The sequence below is a fragment of the Epinephelus moara genome, chromosome 14, assembly GCF_006386435.1.
Source record: "Epinephelus moara isolate mb chromosome 14, YSFRI_EMoa_1.0, whole genome shotgun sequence".
Classification (NCBI taxonomy): Eukaryota; Metazoa; Chordata; class Actinopteri; order Perciformes; family Serranidae; genus Epinephelus; species Epinephelus moara.
Window position 1 is genome coordinate 7,774,817 of NC_065519.1, and position 23,236 is coordinate 7,798,052.

The window sequence follows — 23,236 nt, forward strand, 5'->3', positions numbered from 1 at the left end:
GACTGAGACAATGTCTGTGCACCACCGTGTTTCTGTACAGTGTGTCAGTTGTTCCCTCAAATCTCTTCATAGTTTAATTTTAAGTGCATTTAAATTTTCACACAGAACAAAGTTGATTTAGGCTGAAATGTTGATGATGAAGGAACCAATCGTAGTTTAATTAGTTTAATTTTGTTTCTTGGACCTCTATCTTGTCTTTCTTTTGGGTTTTGAGCCGAGCCTCTTCAGCTTCTACCTTCTACCCCCACAGCTCATCTGAGCATTGTGTCCTCAGCATGCTCGGGCCTGTGTCTCATTCTCTGTGCAGATTTTAGTAGTGAAGACAATAAACGTCAGCTTCTCTTAGCTCTTTCTGAGGAATATTCATGCCTGCAAAAACTTGCCCCTTCATCCTTCATCTACTGCTCTGACGTCAACAGACATCTGCCGACAGCAGAGTTTTGGTTTGATAAGATCGCTGCCGTACAACACAGGTATAGTCATGAAAAACATAATGTGACATCAATGAATGGTTGTGTTTACTCCTGGGGCAGACGCATAAACAATGTGTACGCACAAAAACCATGCGTACGCCTTTTGCCATTCATAATCTGGCATTTATAAAAGAAAAATGTGTGCACTTCACACATTCTTCAGACCATGCATACACACAGTTTCGGCTGAGATAGCTGGGGTGATATGATAAAGAGCGGATTAAGTATTAGTTGAGAGACAGAAATAAAATGTTTTTAGGTTGTTTGGCAACTTCAGGGATTCGATTATTTCTTTTTGCACGTTACGTTCTGAAAAATGTGAATCAAAGACACATTTATAAAGTTGATCTTACACTATTTATGAGTGATACATTTCAGCATTAATTTTACTTACATTTGTCTCCCTGTTAATTGTCATTTAGTTATATCCCGTGAAGCACTTTGTAAAGCCAGTTTCCACATGAGCACTGTGAATGAATCACTGATCATCCTTCTGACGTTTGATAATGATGATTGAGGTTTTGCCGCGATGATGGTTTGCTGGAATGTGATGAATTAGTTGTACAGACAAACATCCACAGCCATGTGTAATGACAGCTGCTCTGGCACGGTTGGAGAACCTCACCGATGTAACACAGTCGCTAAAATTGCTCTATCGTTACTGTTTTTCTCACTGACAGGTCTAATGAGTGGTAGAGGGGCACAGGTGTCTGTATACAATCATATGTTTAAGGGCGTATCTATTTATGGCGAACTGTGGGTGTGGAAATGAGGCTTGTGCCCGTGCACCCAGCGCCATAATGATCAAGATTTATAAAGCAAGAATCAGGCTTTCGAACAGCTTTATAAATCTGACGAAAAGAATGTGTGTGCATATTTCTGCCTTTGTGCGTACACACAGTTATAGTCATGAATCAACACAGGGTTGTGTGTATCTGGCCCCAGGTGCTCTACTGTATTAGAAACCTTCCCAAAGTCTGAGTTGCAACCTACACATGAGATATGAGAGACTCTGAAGAGGCTACTATGACATGGGGTCACCAATTTAAGTGAAAGTAGTAGATAAAGCCAAAATTTATCTGTAGAAATTTTGAGTGTGCTCACATCAGTGCATTTTAAACAGCCTATATGTAAAAAGGCCTTTGTCTTAGTAACGCGCACTTGTAATGTTTTAGTGGCTTTAGTGAGATTTAAACCCTCTGGGCAGCATCTGCAGAGCACAAACAGAGCACTACATCCAGGAAATTATTTTTATGAACCTATAAACTGCTACACTGAAACAAGATCATTAATGAACCAGCTGTTGTGAATGAAAGTAAAACTGCTTCCCTGCAAGTCTCCCTCTGCCCTCACACTAAGAAGTCCTTGTATTTGAGTGGGAAAGTTCATTCTTTGCCACTTTGATAGTAGCTCAACAAAATAATCTTTACTCAAGGTCCTTTTTCCTAAGCTTGTCCAGAAGCTTTCAGCCGCACCTCACAGTCCTGACCAGATGCAGTTGGACCTTGAGTTAGAAATAATAATAATTTAAGATACTCAACGTCACCTTGCAGGCAAAGATAGAGAAAATAACAACACATTCATGAAGTCAATGAGATAAGGAATAAAGTAATATGAAAATAAAAAATAAAAATAATAACTTGACATCAAATAAATAATCAGCAAAAAAAGTTTAAAGAGGGGGGTAGAGTCGCTGAAGGCTCTAGACCCCATGGTGGTCAGGCAGACTGGTGGGACAGTGCAGTGGATGGAGGAGGAAGACCTGAGAGTGTGAATAGGGTTGTGGATGTGCAAGAGTTTGGGGAGGTACAGAGGAGCTTGGTTGTGGGTGGCCTTAAAGGTGAGGAGTAAGACCGGGGTGGGTGATATAACATACTATGTAATTTTTATGTCAGTAAATAGTGTCTGTATCTTAGTCGACAATGAAATCTGAATCTTAGTACACAGGTTGTAATAGTACATAAAAGATTAGATAAGACTTTATTTATTGTGACGGAAATTGTTATATAGCAGTTGCAATACAAAGTGGGAAAGAGTTCAAATATATATATGTATATATATATAGACAGCAAATAAAACAAAATATTAACAATTAAGATTATCAGTAAGGTGCAAAGACCAAATCTACACAGTACTGGAAATGTAAACAGGTTAACAGTGTCATAAATATGACTGAATTACAGAAGGTGCAATTTAAAATTTAAACGTGCCGTAATGCCCTCTTCTACTGGTTACTTGTTATCTACGGTGGTGATTAGGGCTGCCCCCTAATAGTTGACCAAACTTTAATAAACCACAAAGGCCATTAGTCAGCAAGATTTCATTGGTCCCCTAGTCACAGAAAAAACAAACAAACAAACGTGAAACTCCATCAGGAGCTGCACCTTGTCAAAATAAATCCAAACCTATATGACTGGACCATGTTGGAATTTAATTTGAAAGGACAGACACAGGAAGTGTCCACGCTCAGCAGTCAGACAGGAGTCAGGTTAATTTCCAGGGCTGGTACCTGCGGTTATTCCACAGGCTAGTTAATAACATGTCGGGCAGGAAATCCAAAGTGTGGGATCATTTTGAGAAGGTGAAGGACGAACCCAAGGTGATATGTAAACTCATCTTCATTGGTCGACTACAAACATGACGTATCATCTGAAACATGGAAGTAGCTACATGCCCATTAGCCCACAGCGTCATTAACAGGCGGCTCGCTCAGTGTGTGACGTGCACTTGTAGATAAAATATAGGCCTATATTAATGAAGGTTCATTAGTACGGTTTTGTATTTCTCTGTAATGTAGCACAGTGTTAACAATGTTACTGATACTATTCTTTCTCACACCTTCAACTCAAACCATCAAAATACATCATTTAATCATTAGATTAATATCATAAACATAAAGGAGACTAGTCAACTAATGGACCTAAATGACGACTACTGGTCGACTAGGAACATTTTTAGTCGGGGGTAGCCCTAGTAGTGATGGACCATTTCTGAAACAGGTTTGTAGTTTGTGTTAGTGCCTCAAACAGGCCTCCAACCACGTGTTTCTGTTAGTGCCAAATGAAGTCACTGTTGTCACCAAACTAGATTTTAGCTCAGAATTTTGTTTAGTTTTTTATGAAGTGTAAATATTATGCAGAGAGTAAATTCAAAATAATCCAGTCAAACTATTTGGATTGATAAAGATACTAATCTAATACAAATTGCCTCCTGATTCCACATGCAGTTCCTCCTCAGACCTCTAGGTGGTTACAGACCTGGTTTAATTCAGACAAATTGTTTTGGCTCATACGTTATTTTTTATACATTAATCCTCTGCCAAATAATTCAAACAGTCACCGCAGCTGTGTGTGTGGGTTCTTCTGTCCACGCGCTGGTCACATTAACCCCCATATGGGGTAATTTCATTCACTGGGAAATGATGTCAGTCCTGGTGCACTCGTAGGGCTGGGCTGTCTGTCTCTGTGGCAACAGTTTCCGTGGTCACAGCTGTGTCGGAGGGATGGCGGTGATGGATGGCAGTGTGGGTCCAGCAGACGTTACGGTACACTGGCCACCCTCCCAGACAAACTTTAGAAGGTAATTCCACATCAGAGACGTTCTTAAAGGGCTTTCTGTGGCTGCCCGCAGGTGGTGTCGCGGCTGAGACCTCCACCTCAGGAACCACATGCACATCTGCCGGCTCACGCTGCTTTATGTACTGTACCAAGACTCTCCATCTGTGACCATCTCATAGAGAAATATTCTTGTTGTCTCCCCAGATAAACAAAGCCTGACCTAGAAAAGATATTTAAGCTGATTAATTCAGCAGTTTATTAGATTAAAATTCAAAGTGAGTAAATTATAGAACACAGGATGAGTCATCCTGCGACTCAGGGCACGCCTCGTTTGTGCTCGCATTTAACCAGCATCCCAGAACTAACAGTGACACAACTGTTGGCGAAAATCAGACATCAGAAATCCTCAGGGAGTTTACAACTGTGATTATGGTGCTGACACAGTGAGACATCACTCAAGTCCTCATAATCTCAATGAATAACATTCATGAGTAACAAGACTTAAAATTTCAGACGTCTGTAAAAGTTCTTAAAATGTGTTTACTTTCATACGAAAACACACCTTAGAAGGCTTCCCTGGCTCCACGCTGCTTCAAGAGTTTTCAAAACGTCTAGTACGGTCTGGATACAACTTAAAAACCTGTATCTGAGTGTAACTTATCAAACTCCTTTTTTTCCTCAGACAGTTCAGGGGAAGTCTGCATAACACAAGACTGTGCATGTTGTAAATCCAGCTCCAGCATTTTTCTGGAGATGATAAGAATGATAAAATTCAGCTGCGGTTTAATATGATTAAAGCTTGGATTCAGTGAGATTTAGTATTTTTGCTTGTGTATTACTTTCAAATAACATTTTGTAAATCTAAATTTACTGCCACAACTACTACGGTTTAACAAATTCAGTTATACACCTTGTATGTTTCTAGCCATTCCAAAAATCTGGACCTTATGGCTTGACCAGTTGGGAAATATTCTACTTTACACTTCACTACATACTTTTAAGAGCTAATATTACTTTGCAAATTCAGATTTTACAAACAAAACATATGATCAGCTTATGAAATATGATCCGTTGTTATAGACCAAACTACCAAAAAACATATGAAGTAGTTCAAGTTAGCTCCACCATGAGCAACAACAATATTAAAGTACCACTTGTATATCCTCCGGAGACCCTGTGTCCTCATATGAGGTTATCACATTTTGGGTTTACTTGACCTTATACTTCAGTCTAGGGCTGCAACTAATGATTATTTTCATTGTCGACTAATCTGTCAATTATTTCTTCGATTAGTCGACTAATCATTTTATCGAAAAATGTGTTAAAATGTTGAAAAATGTCGGTCTGTCTCTCCCAAACCCCAAAATTATGTCATCTAATGTCTTGTTTCGTACTCACGCCAAAGGGTTTTAGTTCACTGTCACGGGAGAGTGTGTAAAGCTGCCAATATTTGAACATAAGAAGCTGCAATAAGAGTATTTTGGGGTACTTTTATAGTACTTTTCTATGAAAAATGACTTAAAGAGTAACTAAACCCTAAAACCATTTTTTTCAGCTGATAATCATTGTTTCTGGTTGTATAGTAGTGTTACTGACTGATCCTGCTCAAAATCTTGACAGTTTAGTGCAAACTGTTGAAATGTGGTATGGAGTGCCCTCTACAGCTTGAAACCTGGTTACTACATTTGAATTGACATTACATTACATTGGAGGCGAATGATTCTTTTTCGAGGTGAATGATGTCACTAACAGTCCACGCTAAAGCCTGCCCTCCTCTCTTTACTCCTCCCCTTACTATAAAGCCATTCTGTCCACGAGGGAGGGAGGGGTGGATGGATGGATGGATGCGGTGGGCTGCTGCACGGTGAGCCCAGGCTCCCAGAGAGGGAGAAATAGAACCAAGTAGCCTCGGATAAAATAAGTCAAAGTGTGGAGAAGGGGACCAGCTGAGCTCCGTCCGCCTTCCCTTCTGCCCGTGTGACACAGTTAGGGGGGGGGGTTTCCAAGCCACCATCGGCACAATGAAAATAAATGTGGAGGATAGGAACCGGGTAAAGACGCCGACCGCCGGGGAAACCTCTCCTCTCTCCCCGCAGCGAGGGACAATCTTCACTCCGCCCCCTTCCTCAGCCGCTCACCTGTCCCTAACCCCCCCCCCCCCCCCCGCTCCGCCTATCTTTTCTGAATTTTTTTAAATCAAGCTGTGGGCGGAGTAATGGCCAGAGAGGGGGGTTTAGTTCCCCTTTAAACCGATTAGTCGAATGCTAAAATAGTCACCAATTATTTTAATAGTCGATTAGTCATCGATTAGTCGACTAATTGTTGCAGCCCTACTTCAGTCTTCTTAACTTAGACCTGTTCTCATTCTTGGACACTTTTTGTACCATCTAGTGGTAGTAAGAGAACAATACACTAATCCATGTAAAAACAAGATGGCTGCCATCTCTGCCAAGTCAGTCTGACACAAAAGTGGACAAGGTCCAAAACCTGATCACATTTTATAGTTGAAACTTGTTTATTTGTGAATAATATTGTTCGTAGTTTGATATGGCAACAAATTTGACCAATTTTAGCAAGAGTAACAAGCTAAGAAACTGTAATTAGGAAGTACTCCTTTGACTTTGGAACTTTATTATCGTCTCATTTGAGGATACTGGGACTTTATTTTTGTCGACAATGTTTAGTTTTTTATATTTATCAGGTCCTATTGGTCCCAATTAGCTAGGAGAAATTAAAAATGCATACGAAACAAAAGTTCAGGTCTCAGGAGGATATTGATACATCACTTATAATGATCAGATATAACACTGACAGTAGCCACTTTGCGTTTTGAGTACTTACTTTTGAAACTTGAAGTATGTTCTGTTGCTAAGACTTTTACTTAAGTAAAAAAAAAAAATCATGTAGACTTTTATGTGTAATAAAGTATTTTTATAATGCGGTAATGCAACTTTTACTTAAGAAAAAGATTTGGATATTTTTCCACCACTGCTGTAAAGTCTGCAGAAGTATTTTGTTGGACCTAATGCATCAGAGGGTGTAACACTGTCCGGTCACTAAAATTATCACACGCTCAAGTGCATTGTTTGTCTGTTTACTAACAGCGAAGAACTACTTCACCACCTGTTTCCCTCCTGCTAAGTACTTTTACTATTTCTTCCTGTTACAGTTTGTAGTGCACAGGTCTCGCAGCCCTTTCCTCTTCCTCTTCCTCGTCCTGTTCCTGCATGTCACCCAAAACATGAATGTGACCACTTGTGGTCCTGTCTGGATAAAATCATCTGTCTACGACCCAGAAACTTCTGCTGTTCTTCCTCATGTTCATTTTTCCCCTCGCACTCGATCTCATGAGGAGGTAAATAGTGTCTGTAACCATGGCGACCGTTACATTTCAGCCCAGGCCTATGTTTTCACTATGTTTTCCTCCAGTAACTAGTGATGTTAGATTATCTGTAGGATCACAATAATCCCTTAACCTCTGATCTTCCCTAAAATTTCCCCTTAAGCAAGCTGAAAGAAACCATATTTTTCCACACTGTCTCTGCTTTGTCCAACGCTTCAATCAAACCACTTGTAATATGGTGAACTTTTCAAACCAAAGATGCTCTTTATTATACCGGCATCATTACATCATCTCGGAAAAAATCCCTGTAATCCAGACATATTTGTATCTTTGGAAAGTTTGGGATCTCTGCTAGACTTAAAACCAGTTCAGTGGGATGGAACAGTCAGTTTTAGCTGATGGGCTTTAACATTGAACCTGAATTACTGTAGGCTATACTTTTCATTCTTTAAAAAAAAACTTTGAACTTTACCATCTTTTTTTAAAGACTTACTCTTACAGAGCTAAGCGCACTGCAGTGAACCAAATTGAAAAATGTACAACCTCTGCCCTGTTCTTGAGCATTCTCCACACTCCAACCTGTCATCCAGTCTCACCTCAGCAACCTCAGAGAGACTGAAACAGGAAAAGCAGGTGCAACAGAAGGAGAGGCAAAGTAAACAAAAAGGCATGTGAGAGCATCACATCGTACACATCTTAACCATGAACAGTGTGAGGTCTAATGAGTATGATTGTAAGAATAACACCTGTTTACTTTCACGGGACGCTTCTTGCATTTGTTTAGACGTGTGTCCCATCTGTGTTTTAAATGCTAAAGAGGGCCTGAACATTTGACTTGAAAGATGACAGTGCTTCTCTGATTTGTTTCCCCCCGCTGTCCAAACTGTCTGCCATTTTCCCCGTGAGTTTCTCCTTCACCGCAAGTTAGTTAACTTCCATTCACATTCCTGTCATTTATGTGCGGAGTCATGTATGACTCTGGTTAGTCAGAATGGCAGAGGAATCTGGGACCAGTGTATTGATAACATACTGCAAGAGGAAGTAATATATTCCTGTATCAATATTTTGTCCGACCCTTCTTACCTAAGGATGTACAGAAAACAATCAATCAGTTCCTTTGATGCTGAAGACAAATTAAAAACATGATGATCCTCAGGCACGTTTTGGAGTTATAAAGAGCTTTTGTTAATTGTTTCAAAGCAGATTTATGGATGTTTATTTGCGAAATAATATCTTCAGAAAATGTAAGTCAGACTGGATCTAGAAGATATGTGTACCATGTAGCTCCGAGAAGGAGTGACTTTTTTGTTTTTGCAGAAAGCTGCAGGAGGTTAAAGGCCCTGACACCAAGACTATGGTCTGCCATTGGTCAACGTTGGGCTATCTGTGAGGGCATGTCGCACTAGGTTTTGCAGTGTGTCCCGAATTGTTGGCCCTCGTCAGCCCTTATCTTTTTTTTTTTGTCAGATTCAGCATGTTGACTCTGCGACGGAGGTGATAGAGCCTGTCAGTAAATAACGTTCGTAGCCATTGGGCCGAAATGGTTAGTGATTGTTTGTGTTATTGTTCGTTAGCGCATGGTAAATATGCTTTGCTCATTCAACACAGGGTTGTGTTATAAATGTGCAAACTTGCTAACTAGCATCTTTAATCCGTCCTGTCCGTCTTCTGTTTTCCCATTTTGAATGATGAATACAAGCTACCATCGCCTGCTGCTATGGGGAGTTATTTCCTCTTATGTTAGGAAAGAATGAACATGCTGTTTGCCCATCAGCTGTAGTCTTTGCAGTATATTCAAGTTAATCTTTTGGCCAAGACACAGGCGACATGAGGAAACACAACAGTCGGCTTTAGTCGCCGCTAGTTCTTTGATGTTGGTTTGGTGTGTCTGGGCCTTTAGAGCAAAAATCACCACAGGCAGCACAGCAGCTTCATGTTTTCTTTAACCACCACATGAGCTAGATGTGTTTAAACACTGATGTCAGAAACAGCATTCAGGTCGAGACCTCAGAACTGAAGTAAAATGAGATAGATTAAATCTGTTGGTCGATAGAGCTCATTCCCACCCAGTAAAACAACAGTCTGACATCTCTTCTGGAGCCTCCACCGTCAGGCCACACAAGGACTGTTGTGTTTCAGGGAGTGGAGCCCGAACACATAGTGAGCCATTAGCGGTCGGCTCTGCCAGGCCTGCCGGTCCCTTAATGTGATCTGGAAATCATCACGCCCAATGGAACTACTTCCTCTTTCTTTGTTCTGCAGGAAGAGCTCGGACACAAAAAGCTGTTCTGCTACTGATGATGATGATGATGTTGTTGACATCTACAGACCTTTTCACCAGACCGCTCGCTGAGAACTTTCACTCATATTTTGTGGTGTTTTTCCTTTTTAAAGGCTTTTTGTGCTAATTTATGTGAGAAGTATATTTTAACCCTTACTGTGTTTGTTTGGTGAGCACTGGATCAACATGACACTCGATCAGCTTCAAATTGTTTTACACATTTCCTATTAAAGATAGAAAAAGGAGGCAAATTTGAGTCAGGGCATTTGTGCAAATTTGACTTGCGGTTTGTACATTTCGTGTTTATTCACCCCAAATACTCAAAGTACCGAGTAGCTGTAAGATAGCTAGCAATATTTGCTTTGGTCATGTGAGTGTTTGTTTTCCGTTCAGCCTATTTTTGATCTCAGAAGTCAAAAGAAATCAATTTTTTTTCTGTCATTTACCATAGGGTCTCTTCAATCATTGCCATGGTAGTTGACGTCCAAGTCTGTATTCAGTCGCTTTGTGTTTTTGTCATGTTCTTGCACCAGTGAACTGGCGGAGGACACTGACACAAGGTGGCAAGTATCAGACATGGTTGAGGCCAGCATCCTCAGCTCAGGGACTGACCTCAAGAAAGCAATTCAGCAATGAGCATCGGGTGTCTGTTGTTGAGGAAGAGGAGCTAATGAGACAAATTGCGGGCGGTTATCTGTAGCTGGGAACTGTAGTGAAGCGCTAGATTTGCATCTAGTGATGCAGTCCGACCTGCTGCGTTCTGAGTTATTAATAACTTACAGAAACATTGCGTGCAATAGTCCACCTTCTCTGCGGCAAAGCGTGTGGACACCGACCATGGTGCATTCAATTGCACCTTGTAAACTCAGTTATTTAAACTTTAATAGCCACAAAGGTTAATTAAAATGAGAGAGTTTCTAATTTTTTCATGTTTTCCTTTGTTGAAATTCATCTGTCATTACGTTACCACTCTTTTACTACAGCATTTTTAAAATCAAAACAGTGTCCCTTTCATTTCTACATCTAAAAATCAAATCAAGTTTTTATCAGCAAACCCTGTAATATTCTTGTACAAGAGGTCCTCCACTTCCTCTATGATCACTGTCAAGTTGTTATTTTTTAAAGATATTTTTTTTGGGCATTTTGCCTTTAATGGACAGGACAGGTAAGTGTGAAAGGGGGAGAGCGAGAAGGGGGGATGACATGCAGCAAAGGGCCATAGGCTGGATTCGAACCCGGGCTGCTGCGGCAACAGCCTTGTACATGGGGCGCCTGCTCTACCACTAAGCCACTGATGCCCCACTGTCAAGTTGTTTTACGGCAGCATTTTAGAAAAAGTTAAACACTTACTTTTGGAATGCACCAATATGGAGTTTTTCAACCGATACCGATAATTACCTGCCTCTCAGGTATACGATAACCAATAATTTCATTTTTGTATTTTAAAAATAAGTGTATAAACTGCAGTTTATGTACAACTGAGGGTAAGAAAGGCAAGTCAGTGAAAGCAGTCTAACTAGAGTTGACTGTATGTTTACGTCATGAAGGAGAATGTTATCATTCACATGCTTTTCACAGCTGTTGCAGAAACTGAACTTGTATAATCATTTAATGGAAACTGACTGCAGGATCCATTAAGTCATTAAAGCAGGCATGAGTAGTATACTGGGTTGTTAGTAGCTCTGTTTCCTCTAAGGTCGCCCATGTTAACAATATTTATTTTCATTATAAAGCACTTAAGATAAAAGCATCTTCTGAATAACATGAGCCTTGTTGTTCCTTCAGGGATCTGTGCCACCCGTTTGTCCTCTTTCTGGACATTTTTAGATCAGCAGCTCGTATAGTTGCAGAGCTCCCTCTAGTTGTGTCAGTGGAGGAGAAAATTAGAGGCAGCTGAAAGCTTTCACTCACTGTCATTAGGACAGAGAGGGCTGATAAAAGTTTGCAGCGGCAGCAGTGAGGTGATAAATCACAGTAACCCTCTGAGGGGTTTCCTGCTGCTTATCTCACTGCTGAGTTGCCTTTAAACAGTCAGACATTAAAATGTGACCTTGTACTGTCAGTCAGTCTGCTGGGACACGAGTTCCTGCTGAGCGGTGTGCCAGCATGTGACGGCAGCACGGGTTAATGACCCACTGTGAGATCAGGGCTTATGTGTACCACAACGTGTATTTAAGCAGCCAAATAGATATTTAAACTGTAACAGGACCTTGGTTTGCGTCCAGTGTGGCCGTCCAAGTGGGCTAACCTGCCAGGCAGCAGCTGAAATGTTCCAGCGTTTGGCTGGTGGATGGAGAGTGGTGTAAATTTACAGTAACCCTCATTGATTTCTCAACCAGGGAAAGTAGACACTGCTGTTGACAAAGTAAATACTGTACACACCTAAGGCAGCCTGATGAGGGACTTAGTGTTTGTTAACACTCTCCACCAACTTCCCCTACTGAGAGTCTTTAAAATAATCTGGATAAAATACAAATGGCTAAGACATTCGCAGCAGGAATTTTACGCATACATATACTTTAACCACACTTCTCATTTACATAATATTCAAGGGCAGCCATGCAAACCAATGAGACACACTTAAGATGCACCAATCCGACTGTTTACCCTCTCATCTGTCTCATTCTTGCGAATCAATCAATTCAATTTATTTGTTACATGAAAGAAGAAAAATGATTTCAGTAAAATGCATAATGTCACCTCATGAACACATTTAGGGCCTTTCTTCAAATTTGGCAAAAAACCTTCTCTTGGACTCAAAGATGAACTGCTTAGATTTTGATGGAAGAAGGTCAAGGTCACTGTGACCTTACATATTTGTCATTCTCGTGAAAGCCAAATTTCAATAACACCTTGAGGGAATTTCTTCAACTTTGGCACAAACATCCACATGGACGCAACAACGAACTGGTTAGAATTTGGTGGTCAAAGGTCAAGGTCACTGTGACCCTCCGTCCATCTCACTCTTATGAACACAATATCTCAAGAAAGCCTTGAGGGAGTTTCCTCAAATTTGGCACAAATGTCCACTTGTAATCCTAAATCACTGGATCCCAACTGTTCCAGCCAGCTCCTCAGTCATTAGGTCACGTCACGGCATTCATTGCATTCAGTGTCATACTTGCATTTGATGATGTCGTTGAGCTAGTTGGCTGTCTCTGTTAAGTAGCTGTCCGTTATTTACTCACTTTACTACAGGAAACGGCACTTCAAAATAAAAGCTTGTGCTGGGAATTCACTGTACTTCAAAACGAAGCATGTTTTTTACAAACTCGACACATTTGTGAGTCACTTGCGGTCCATTCAGAGTGGACTCAAGACCCACATTTGGACTGTGACCCACCAGTTGGAAACCACTTGCCTAAATGAACTGATTAGAAGATTGGTGATTAAAGGTCAAAGTCACTGTGACCTCACAAACCATGTTTTTGGCCATAACCCCAATAATTCATATGATTATTATGACAAAGTTTAACACAAATGTCTAATAGGATAAAATGATGAAGTGATGTCAACTTCACTGTGACATCATAATAATCTGTAAAAAACTGTTTTCTGGACATTATTCAGTGTCATATCTCAAAAAACAGAAGGGGAGACATTTGGTCTGATACTAAATTGGTGACTCTAATCTTGGGTGTCCATCTTGAATCTGAGCTGATTGTACAGATCTTCTGTGCTGTCGGTTGTAACCGCTTTGATAAATTATGAAAATTAACACTTCTTGGTAGTGGAATATTTGACCTTGCTTGTTTTCACATTTTAGCTTTCACAGCTGATAATTGTAGGAAGTTAGTAAATGTAGAAATAGCTGCACTGAAGCATTTACCGTAAAACTCGGAATATAAGTCGCACTGGCATATAAGTCGCAGTCTATTTTTTTAAGGTCTCAAACAGGGAAAACAAGGTTTTATATTACTGTTTGTTAATAAAAACGTTATGCAAGTTATTCCTACACTGTTTCCTTTTATTTTTAATTTGAAACACATTCAAAACACAATAACCTCATAAGCAGCTTTGGTTACTTTTCAGATTGTAATTTTTGTTTGCCGTTTTTGTTTACTTCTCTGAATCATCAGTTCAGAAACAGTTTGTCAGCTTCGTCAGAGGTTAAATCCACACGTACAGTAAACGTTGGAACAGGAAACCAGCTGTCAGTTTGCTGCTCGGGTCAATAAATAAACGACTGTGATGACCTTTGTGTTTGAGTCCAGAGTTCACTGCCACGTAGAGCTCGCTGATTTCCCGCTTCCTGTCTTCAACTTCCTTTATCCATCAGCAGGAAACCCACCCATAAATATCTACAGAACAAATGTCCAAATTTATGATTCAGTTGCAAAATCGAGGAAATTTTAGGAGTGATACTTGTGTCTGACTGACTGCTCCTGAACACTCATGTTATTAGTCATGTAATCGCTTGGGAGTTCCCTGTAAAGGTTATTGTTACACATGGCTCTCACTATAAGCAATAAATGTGATAAATATGTCTGATTATTTATGATTTGTTAAATGTTTTTTTTATTTATTAGTTGGCTCTGGAGATTGTTTGTCAGTGACATCTGCACAAATGTAATGAATACACATCCTACATCTGTTTGTAGAGCACTCATGTTCTGTCCCTGAACACGACCCTGACCTCTGTGATTCAGTCTGGATGATGCCGTCAAATGTAACCTTCTCTTCCTCTTTGTTTTTCCTCCAGGACGTCATCGCCGGCTTCCTCTACAGCAGCCTGATCCTGCTCTTCTTCCTGCCGGCGCTGGACCTGATCGACGGCTTCAACCTGACTTGCCGCTACGCTCCGCTCATCATCATCTCCCTCCACCTGGGCCTGGGCCTTTTCTCCTTCACCCTGGACACGTGGAGCACCTCGCGGGGCGACACTGCTCAAATCCTGGGCACAGGTGCCGGCGTGGCCCTCGCCTCCCACGTCAACTACTACCTGGGTCTGATGCCGGACCCTACAGCAGACCAGCTCCCCTTCACCATGTCCACCCTCAGCGCTGGCTTGGTGGGTGTCACCTTGCTGCGACTGGTTCTGGGCGTGCTGGTGCTGATGGCCACGCGGGCGCTGATGAAGGCCATCACCATCCCGGCGGTGTGCTGGGTGTTCGGGGTGCCCAGCACAGACGTGAGGAAGGCCAGGCAGCACATGGAGGTAGAGCTGCCTTACCGCTACATCGTTTATGGAGCGGTGGGCTTCAACGTGCTCTTCTTGGTGCCACTGCTCTTCAGCTACACTCAGCTCTCCTGATTTCAGTCAGTCACTGGCTTGAAAACAGTAAAGTGATTGACTTATGTCCACCGAATGCTGTTATCAGATCATATTTCACACCCAGAACCTGTTTCTTTCCTCCTCTGGGTTCAACTAAGGTGAATTAAAGCCTAAAAGCTGATCTGGATGCTGACGTGTTATCAGTTTCTCAGTCTCTCCCATCGTTGCCTCAGGTTGCCTTCAGGTAGGATGAACCAGGAGCAGCTGGGAAGTCTTGTAAATTTGGCTTTGACTGTTATCAGTTCTACCTGTGGCGAGTGATATCTCTCTTTTCTGTTGTTTTAGATTTATTTAAAATCAAATCAAATGGCTCCTGCTGATCCCAGGACGCACTGGATCAGAGCCAAACATCCACTCCTCCTGCACCAGCTTAATTCTTACTAAACAGTGGCCTCTGAAAGACTGAAAACGCCACTGAGCGCTACTGAGAAATAACCTGTGTCTTAGTATTCACATTATTGTCAATGCTATAATTATTATTAAGAGTTTAGACAAAGAGCCACACAAGTACGTTTATGAAAGACTGAAATTTTCCTAGCATTTGCAAAATGTCAGTGTTACGTGCACTTGAATGCAAAGTAAGGATTCGGCAGCAAATTCACAAAATGCTGTCAGTCTTTAACCAGGTGAAAAGTGTTTAGAAATTCATTTAAAACCTGGTGGACGTGAAGAGCTGCAACTTTCACCCATGTTTAACAAGCAATAAAAATGTCTTGTCTAGTCCAAGCTGCAGCCCTGATACCTTAAGACCTTCAGCTGAAATCATATAAACAGACAAATCCTCACATTTAGAGAATATTTGAAGCTTTTGGGTGAAAAATGATGATTAATTCAGTATTTAAATAGTTGCAGAAACATTGTTTGCTGACTGTTTCCACTCAAGTTGGGTGTTTAAAGTTTGTGTGGTTCTTTGTCAGGAAGCTTCTTAATAATGAATAGTTAATCTTCCTCTCGTCCTCTAAGCTGTCTCACTTCTCAAAGCAATAAGATTTTATACTTCCTTATTCCTGTCTCAGAGTTTATCCTGATGGAGACTGATTTCTCCTTCACCTGTGGAGTGGACACGCCTGTGGTTTCAAGTTCTTGAACTCATTTTTGAGGTGTTTAATCGCACGTGTACAGTATTTCCTTAAAGGGCTCTCCCCACTCTGTCTGCTCTGTTTACTGTTTCTGTCTTTATTCAGACAAGTTATCGTCTCTTCTGCGATGGATTGTTTTTTCTTGTCGGAGAAAAGCAACAACCGGGCACATACTGTATGATCCAGAGGAAAAAGGAAGGAAGCCTCACTGTGTTTGGGAACTGTACAGAGAAGTTTTTGATATGTTTTTTAAAATGGGATGACAGGAATCTGTCCACGTGGCTCAGCTTTTTTTTTCTTGTAACACTGTAAACTGACTTCCTGATAGAGATGCTCCTGATGGCATCCACTTCCTGTGCGGAGGAGAGTTTTATCCGGAGGGAGGAGGCGGTGGAGATAACGCTGCTCTCAGGAGGGAAGACGTGTGGAGAGGCGGAGGGAGGTCAGGACGATGACGGGAGGAGGTCGACTCAGCTCAGGCAAAAATATTTTATATTTTAAATGAAGATTTGTAGCTTTGTATCTCACAGGAGGTGAACCACTTATTTTAGGATGAGGTGGAAATATTTTGGGGGGAAAATGAATGAGAAATAAGTCATCATTTTTAGAATAAGTCTAAATTAAAAAACACGTTGAAGAGAACAGGTGAAAGCAAACTTTCACCTTTTGTCATAAAATTATATTCTAAAATATTTACTTTTTCCCAAAAGTATTAGACATTTTTCTCATATTTATGACTTAATTTTGTAAATTTTATAACTTTTTTTCCAAGATTTTTTGTTTTATTTTTGAAATCTTGTTCCCACTATTACTACAAAGTTTTTCATGGTCATAAAAACATTTTAATATCAAAACTCATGTGTTCCAGTCGAGCTTTTCAAATACCTAGTTTTATTAAAAGTTTTATAAAACTTAAAATATTTGTTTCCGGATTCGCAGTAGTCAGAGAAATTGTTTTGCTCAAAGGTCAGCTTGCAAAAATTTAAAACAACATTGATTGCATTTCTGTGTTTCTGTTGTATTATAGCAATATTTAATTTTATAGATTTTATTTTAAGTTAAAATTCTTTTTTGTTGTTTTTGACATTCCGACACCAGCTCAGTCAGTGTCTGTGTGTCTGAATCAGCCGCCTGCTGAAAGACAAAGAAACCAGATCTGAACAGAGTTAGGAGGCCAGACGTGCAAAGGATGCATGTGCATCAAAAACATCCTTATAAACAGTGTTTCATAACGAGAACGTGCAGCGAGTTGTTTCCAGAATGATCTGAAAGCCAGGAGTTTGTCTGTTAACATTCGTCAGAAAGAAAAACAGACTCCTCAGCGTCCACGTGGACTTTGACTCCAGCTTTCTCTCCTCCTGTCGTCCTCCCACGCAACAGCTGAGTCACAGTAAAAACAAACCCCTCCGACCGCTGAGCAGCCCTTTAACCTTCAGTGTGGAATCACTGATCGACACCTGTGAGACCGGACACACATGAACTATTCTCCCTGTGCCTGCTTTACATTTTGTAAGGAGATTTTACCGACATTACAACACCACTACAACACATCTGTAAATCGTAGGCGTTTCTGGATTGAAGAAATGTCCTACATATGGAAACTGATGTGTTCAGTCAGTGGACGGTCCAGTAGTAATAAACAGACGACCATTGTCACTGTCAGTTATGTGTTTATAGCAGCACCACCACAGTGTACTTACGAGACATGCTCAGTGATCATTCAGTAACCCAGTCAGTGTTTCAGTCGTTCAACAGAACAAAAAAATCAACACAACATCAACTTAACAGCTTTTTCCAGAACGTAAAGGACTGATGAAGACCATGAGATGTGACTGAAAGTGTAGCCTGACTGACACTGTATGTTTGAGACTTTGATTTTTTAACAAACTTACTGAACATAAACAGTTTTTAAAAGGATCCTCTACGTTATTGGAGAATTGTGACCAAAATATTTACCTATCAGTGCTTAAATGCTTGACAAAAACAATCTCTCCACAAGGGCCATTTAGTATTTGTTCTGGAGTTTTCAATCATGTTACATGGTCTTCCTCTGCAAGTAAAATTTGCAACAATAGACGTTTAAAGTCCAGTATTTCTGAGCCCTCACTCGTCCTTATTAGCTTCTTTGAAACAGCTAGAGCTGCCCCCGACTAAGAACTTTCCTAGTCGACCAGTAGTCGTCATTTAGGGCCATTAGTTGGCTAGTCGCCTGCATGTTTACTATATGAATGTAATTATTAAATGATATATTTTGGTGGTTTGAGTTGAAGGTGTGAGAAAGAATAGTATCAGTAACATTGTTAACACTGTGCTACATTACAGAGAAATACAAAACCGTACTAATGACCCTTCATTAATATAGGACTATATTTTATCTACAAGTGCACGTCACACACTGAGCGAGCCGCCTGTTAATGACGCTGTGGGCTAATGGGCATGTAGCTACTTCCATGTTTCAGATGATACGTCATGTTTGTAGTCGACCAATGAAGATGAGTTTACATATCACCTTGGGTTCGTCCTTCACCTTCTCAAAATGATCCCACACTTTGGATTTCCTGCCCGACATGTTATTAACTAGCCTGTGGAATAACCGCAGGTACCAGCCCTGGAAATTAACCTGACTCCTGTCTGACTGCTGAGCGTGGACACTTCCTGTGTCTGTCCTTTCAAATTAAAGTCACACATGGGAAATGTGACCAATGAAATCTTGCCGACTAAGGACCTCTCTGGTCAACTAATGTTTGGTCAACTATTCGGGGGCAGCCCTAGAAACAGTTTGATGTGTTCGTCACTCCAGAGCAGATGCTGATTGTAACTTGTGGTTTGTTTTACAAAGTCAAGAAAGAACTTTAAACATCTAAAACCAACCTTTGGAATTTCTGCGCTATTTCTTTCTATTTATCAGCTGACATATATGCCGATACCATAAATACCTGCGATAAGATAATATTGACTGATACATGGACTTGTTGCAAACCTTGGAAAAAGCCAGTAAGTGGATCTTTTGTTGAGATTGTTATTGTGTCTTTTTCTCTTGTGTAAAATGTTTTGATTACACCACCCAAAACCTCTGATAAGCTTGTCGCTCAGTCGGCCTCGAGGTGAAGATGAGTTGAAGTCCCCCTGTTAAATTACCTGTTGGGTAAAGACGGAAAAGTAATACCCAGGTGTAACTAGAGATCACTGTGTCTCACACCTTTTAGTGTCCAGCGTCTGTCCCGAGTCTCTGTCCTGGACTTGATAATAACTGAACATCTGGACGGACGCCTGATGTTTCATTCACACATTCCTCCTCGTGTTTGTCCACCGCAGCAGCTGTAGGAGAAGTGCCTTGCTCAAGGGCACTCTTAGAGGACAGCTGACGGGGCTGCTGGTGACCTTTTACCTTTTGAACTGAAGACCAACAATAGTCCACAGAAAAACAAACTTTTCTTGATTCTTATTTTGCGTGGGTGAGGGCAGCACCTGCAGCAGGAGGCTGACTTGTGTGTTGTTCTGTACGGTACTGTCCTAATACGAATGCACTGTTTCCCAGAATGCACTGTGTTCCCCCTGAGCCGGGCAGAGAGGGTGAAGCTGGTCCAAAACGTTCTGAGAAGACTATTGAAATCAAAGCAGCATTCAGGACAGTTTTAAATCTGAATTTTTAACAATTAACCTACAGTTTTCATTCAGTTTGTACTGTTTTAAATTGTGATATTTTTTTTTGTGACAGTTTAAGCGTCATTTTATTTTACGTTATTTCTGTTTGACCCAACCCTGCTCACATTGTCTCAGACTAACGGACCAGCTTCACCTGCGGCTGAGATGACTCGTCTCCTCTGCCCGCCTCCTTTCACTTCCTGCGGCCTTGCCTCGTGCACGTACATAATTCTGTTTGTTGTAGCGTTTTTCTGTCTGAATGTGGTTTCCTCTCTGAACCAGTGAAACAGGAAGTTTGTCCCTGTTCGCTTTTTTTGTTTTTGATTCATCAATGAAAAACACAAACTCTGTGAATCCTGTGGTGGGATTGTGTTTGTGCAGACGGCCTCAAATGACCATAGAGTCCAACGGGATTGGGTCCATAAATGGAAACGCAAAAAGGTTAAATGTCAGAGTTTCTGTGTGTCTGCAAAGTTGGGAAGAGTTCGACAAACAAACACAGATGTTAAAGAAGTTTGGTGTCAACCATTTTGACCTGTGACTGAATTTGTCAAAGGTTGTTGGGACACTATGTGAGATAGTGATACGTGAGGTTAAGCAGTGATAAACAGGAGAAGCTGTAAGTGTTCAAACACGTGTCAGATGGTGTTTACATCCCGTCAGGAGGAAGTTTCCCCCGCAGACGGAGGAGCCATCAGGGAAGTGAGATTGATAAATGAGATAAAACCAAACTTCCTGACAGTGATGATGATAATTGTGCTTCCATTGTGAGACCTCCACCACCCATGTTCAGGTTCACCAGTGTGTTAACCTGTGTGTGTTAGACTGAACAGAGAGTTGGATTAATGGAAGACTGTATTTCACCTGTGTTTCAGTTTGTGTTTGATGATGACTGAAGATGGATTTTAAGTTTGCACAACAACTATTAAAGTGAATTTACTGCAATAAACTAAAATAACTCAAAGAAAACAAAAATTGTGCAAATGTAAAAAGTAAAACGTTGACTTTATAATTTAAAAACACAGTTGTTAATTGTTACAGCTCCCTTACATCCTTGAATTTGGATTTGTGCCTCTGAAATTTGGTGATTTTTCTCATTGAGCACCCTTTGAAATGTGAAATGTTTTCACAGGAAATTTAAAGTTGACATAGAGTCTCTTTCAAAATAAATGCACTACTTCAGTGCAACAACGCGAACTGACGCTTTTCTTTCTCCAACCACTAACACGTGGTTAGGTCTAGGGGAAAAAAAACAGGGTTTAGCTTCATAAACTTACGGGACGCGAAAACTGCTCTGCGTTTGTTCTTGTCCCGCTGCGTTTCTCCCTGACGTGGCCGAGCACCTTTAAACTGTAACAGCGACTAGCCGCGTATCATGCTGTTGGCAAGTCACTGCCCAAGGGCCAGATTTTGACCATTTCATAGTGAGACCAGGTTGGAAATGAACACGTTTACAGCCTGGTACAAAAACAGTTTTAGTCTCTATAGCTAATTTAATTAAGTTACCCATTTGTATTTCATTAATGAATCAATGAAGTGCTTGGCTTCTCAGTCAGATCCACCCCTCGCTCCTCCAAAGTGCCGCCCTCTCCCACAAATATGGTCACTTCTGGCTCCAAAAAAACAAGATGGTGAACTGAACGAGGCTTCAAAACATCACTCCGCAAACTAGTGGGTGATGTCACGGTTGCTATATCCATTATGTTTACAGTCTGTGGTTTAATACAAGATGTTTAATTAAACTCTAAGGACCATAGAGGCGATACCTGCACACTAATGCAACTGGGCTGGACAGCCACAAAAATGTCCACAGGCTGAGATCAATGTGAAAATAGTCAATTTATTTAAGGGTTCCATGCACAAAAAGATCATTAGAGCTACTAGTCAACGACTGAAACGTGAGCCGCTGTTTTTAATTCACTTTAATTATTTTGGCACTTTGAGCACCTTCTTTTTGTGCACAGATGTCTTAAATAACTGGACTATTTTCACGTTGATCTCAGCCTGCGGACATTTTTTGTGGCTGTCCAGCTCAGTTCTATTTTTGTTGTATTGTTGTTTGTCTTTTGTACCAACGCACCCAAGACAAACTTTTTGTTGCCATAAGTAGGCCCAGTTTCACAGAAGCCCCAAATTTGTTAAAATTCTAAATTTTATTTGTCGTATAGTCCCAAAAATGTTTCAGTCCAAGGATTAAAATTCTTAATTTTATTCTTAGAATTCCCCTTTCTTTGTGTTTCAATTTCCAAAATTAGTTTAATCCCAAATTTAATTTGTTAAAATACCAAATATCTGCCATCTGACAGAATCCCAGCACCCTGAAACTATGTCATATTTCCCAAATTTGTTTGTATGAGACCAAATATTGTGGTTTTGTGGTGGCTACAGTCCTCTGGAAACTCCCCAGATTTTGTTTTTATTAAAGATTTGTCATATTAAACCTAAACATGTTTGTTCATCTCAACAAAATCAGAGTCACGATTTTGTTAAACTGAACACAGGTGACATTCTCAGCTCCTCTGGAGGTTGAGGGCTCAGCTCTGCTCTAAACAACGTGTTTTCTTTCTTCCTTAAATCTGGATCTCAGAGACTTTTTATTTTCCCACTCTGACCAAATGTATGAGGTGGTTGATCTGTGTGTGTGTGTGTGTGTGTGTGTGTGTGTGTGTGTGTGTGTGTGTGTGTGTGTGTGTGTGTGTGTGTGTGTGTGTGTGTGTAGCTGCTCCTCGCTTTAGTGCCTTTATGGTTGTTCAGGAACATTTAACGTTTCGTGTGAAAACTTTAGTCCCGACTTTTGTTTTTAATTCTTTTCATTCTGTCCTGTCGTGTTGCCTTTTGCACTTTGTGACCGCGTCAGTGTGGAAGAAACGACTCAAGTGTTTTAGTTTCCCACTGTTTGTTAATGACTGCCTTCACCCAAGTTAACAACATGTGAGTCACTGTAGCTCAAACTTTGATGTTTGATAAATTCACAAGTGTGTTTTTAATCCACTGACTGTTTGCATGAGAAAAGATGTTTTGTCTGTTTGTCCCAAACCAAATCAATCTGTTTAGTTACAGTGACAGGTTTCATTGAATAAGTCCATTAATCATTTAAAACAGGTGTTATATTTTTCATTTTGGAATCAAACCCTTCACATTTCTGTGTCGTGTCCTGAGGTGACACACGTGTGGACATTAAAGGAGCTTTTATGCAGTTTCACAGTATTTTTTTATTGTTATTCTTCAAAATGAGGATCTGTCTCTGTCTGATTGTTTGTGTGAAATTAACTGAAATAAAAAAGAAGATAAAATGATGCACCTGCTGGTCTTTTATTATCTTAACTCCTCTAAATAGATGGTACAAAGCTGACATAGTGTGCACTAAATATGAGCACGTGAGCAGCTCCTGTGGCAGATCATGTTTGAGGGTTTTTGACATCGTCCCTTCAGTGTTTACGTTTCTGCAGCAGCAGATGGTGATGTGGTGTCACACAGGACGACCAGTTTTCCACTTCACTCTGCCAGAGCTGTCCGGCTGCAGCCGAGGAGACTCCAGCTGCTGGGCTGAACCTTAAAGACACTTCTCTTTCTTCCTCCTCTG

General features: G+C 40.7%; 1 protein-coding gene across 1 annotated transcript in view; it reads left to right on the top strand.

The window, feature by feature from the left end:
* The window catches only part of sgpp1b (sphingosine-1-phosphate phosphatase 1b), a 37,456-nt gene extending 14,512 nt beyond the window's left edge, over window positions 1-22,944 (top strand). The window contains exon 3 of the mRNA XM_050062503.1: window positions 14,357-22,944. Coding sequence (XP_049918460.1) covers window positions 14,357-14,908 — 552 coding nt within the window. The 3' untranslated portion in view covers window positions 14,909-22,944. The remainder of the gene's footprint in view (window positions 1-14,356) is intronic.
* Window positions 22,945-23,236: the final 292 nt, after the last annotated feature.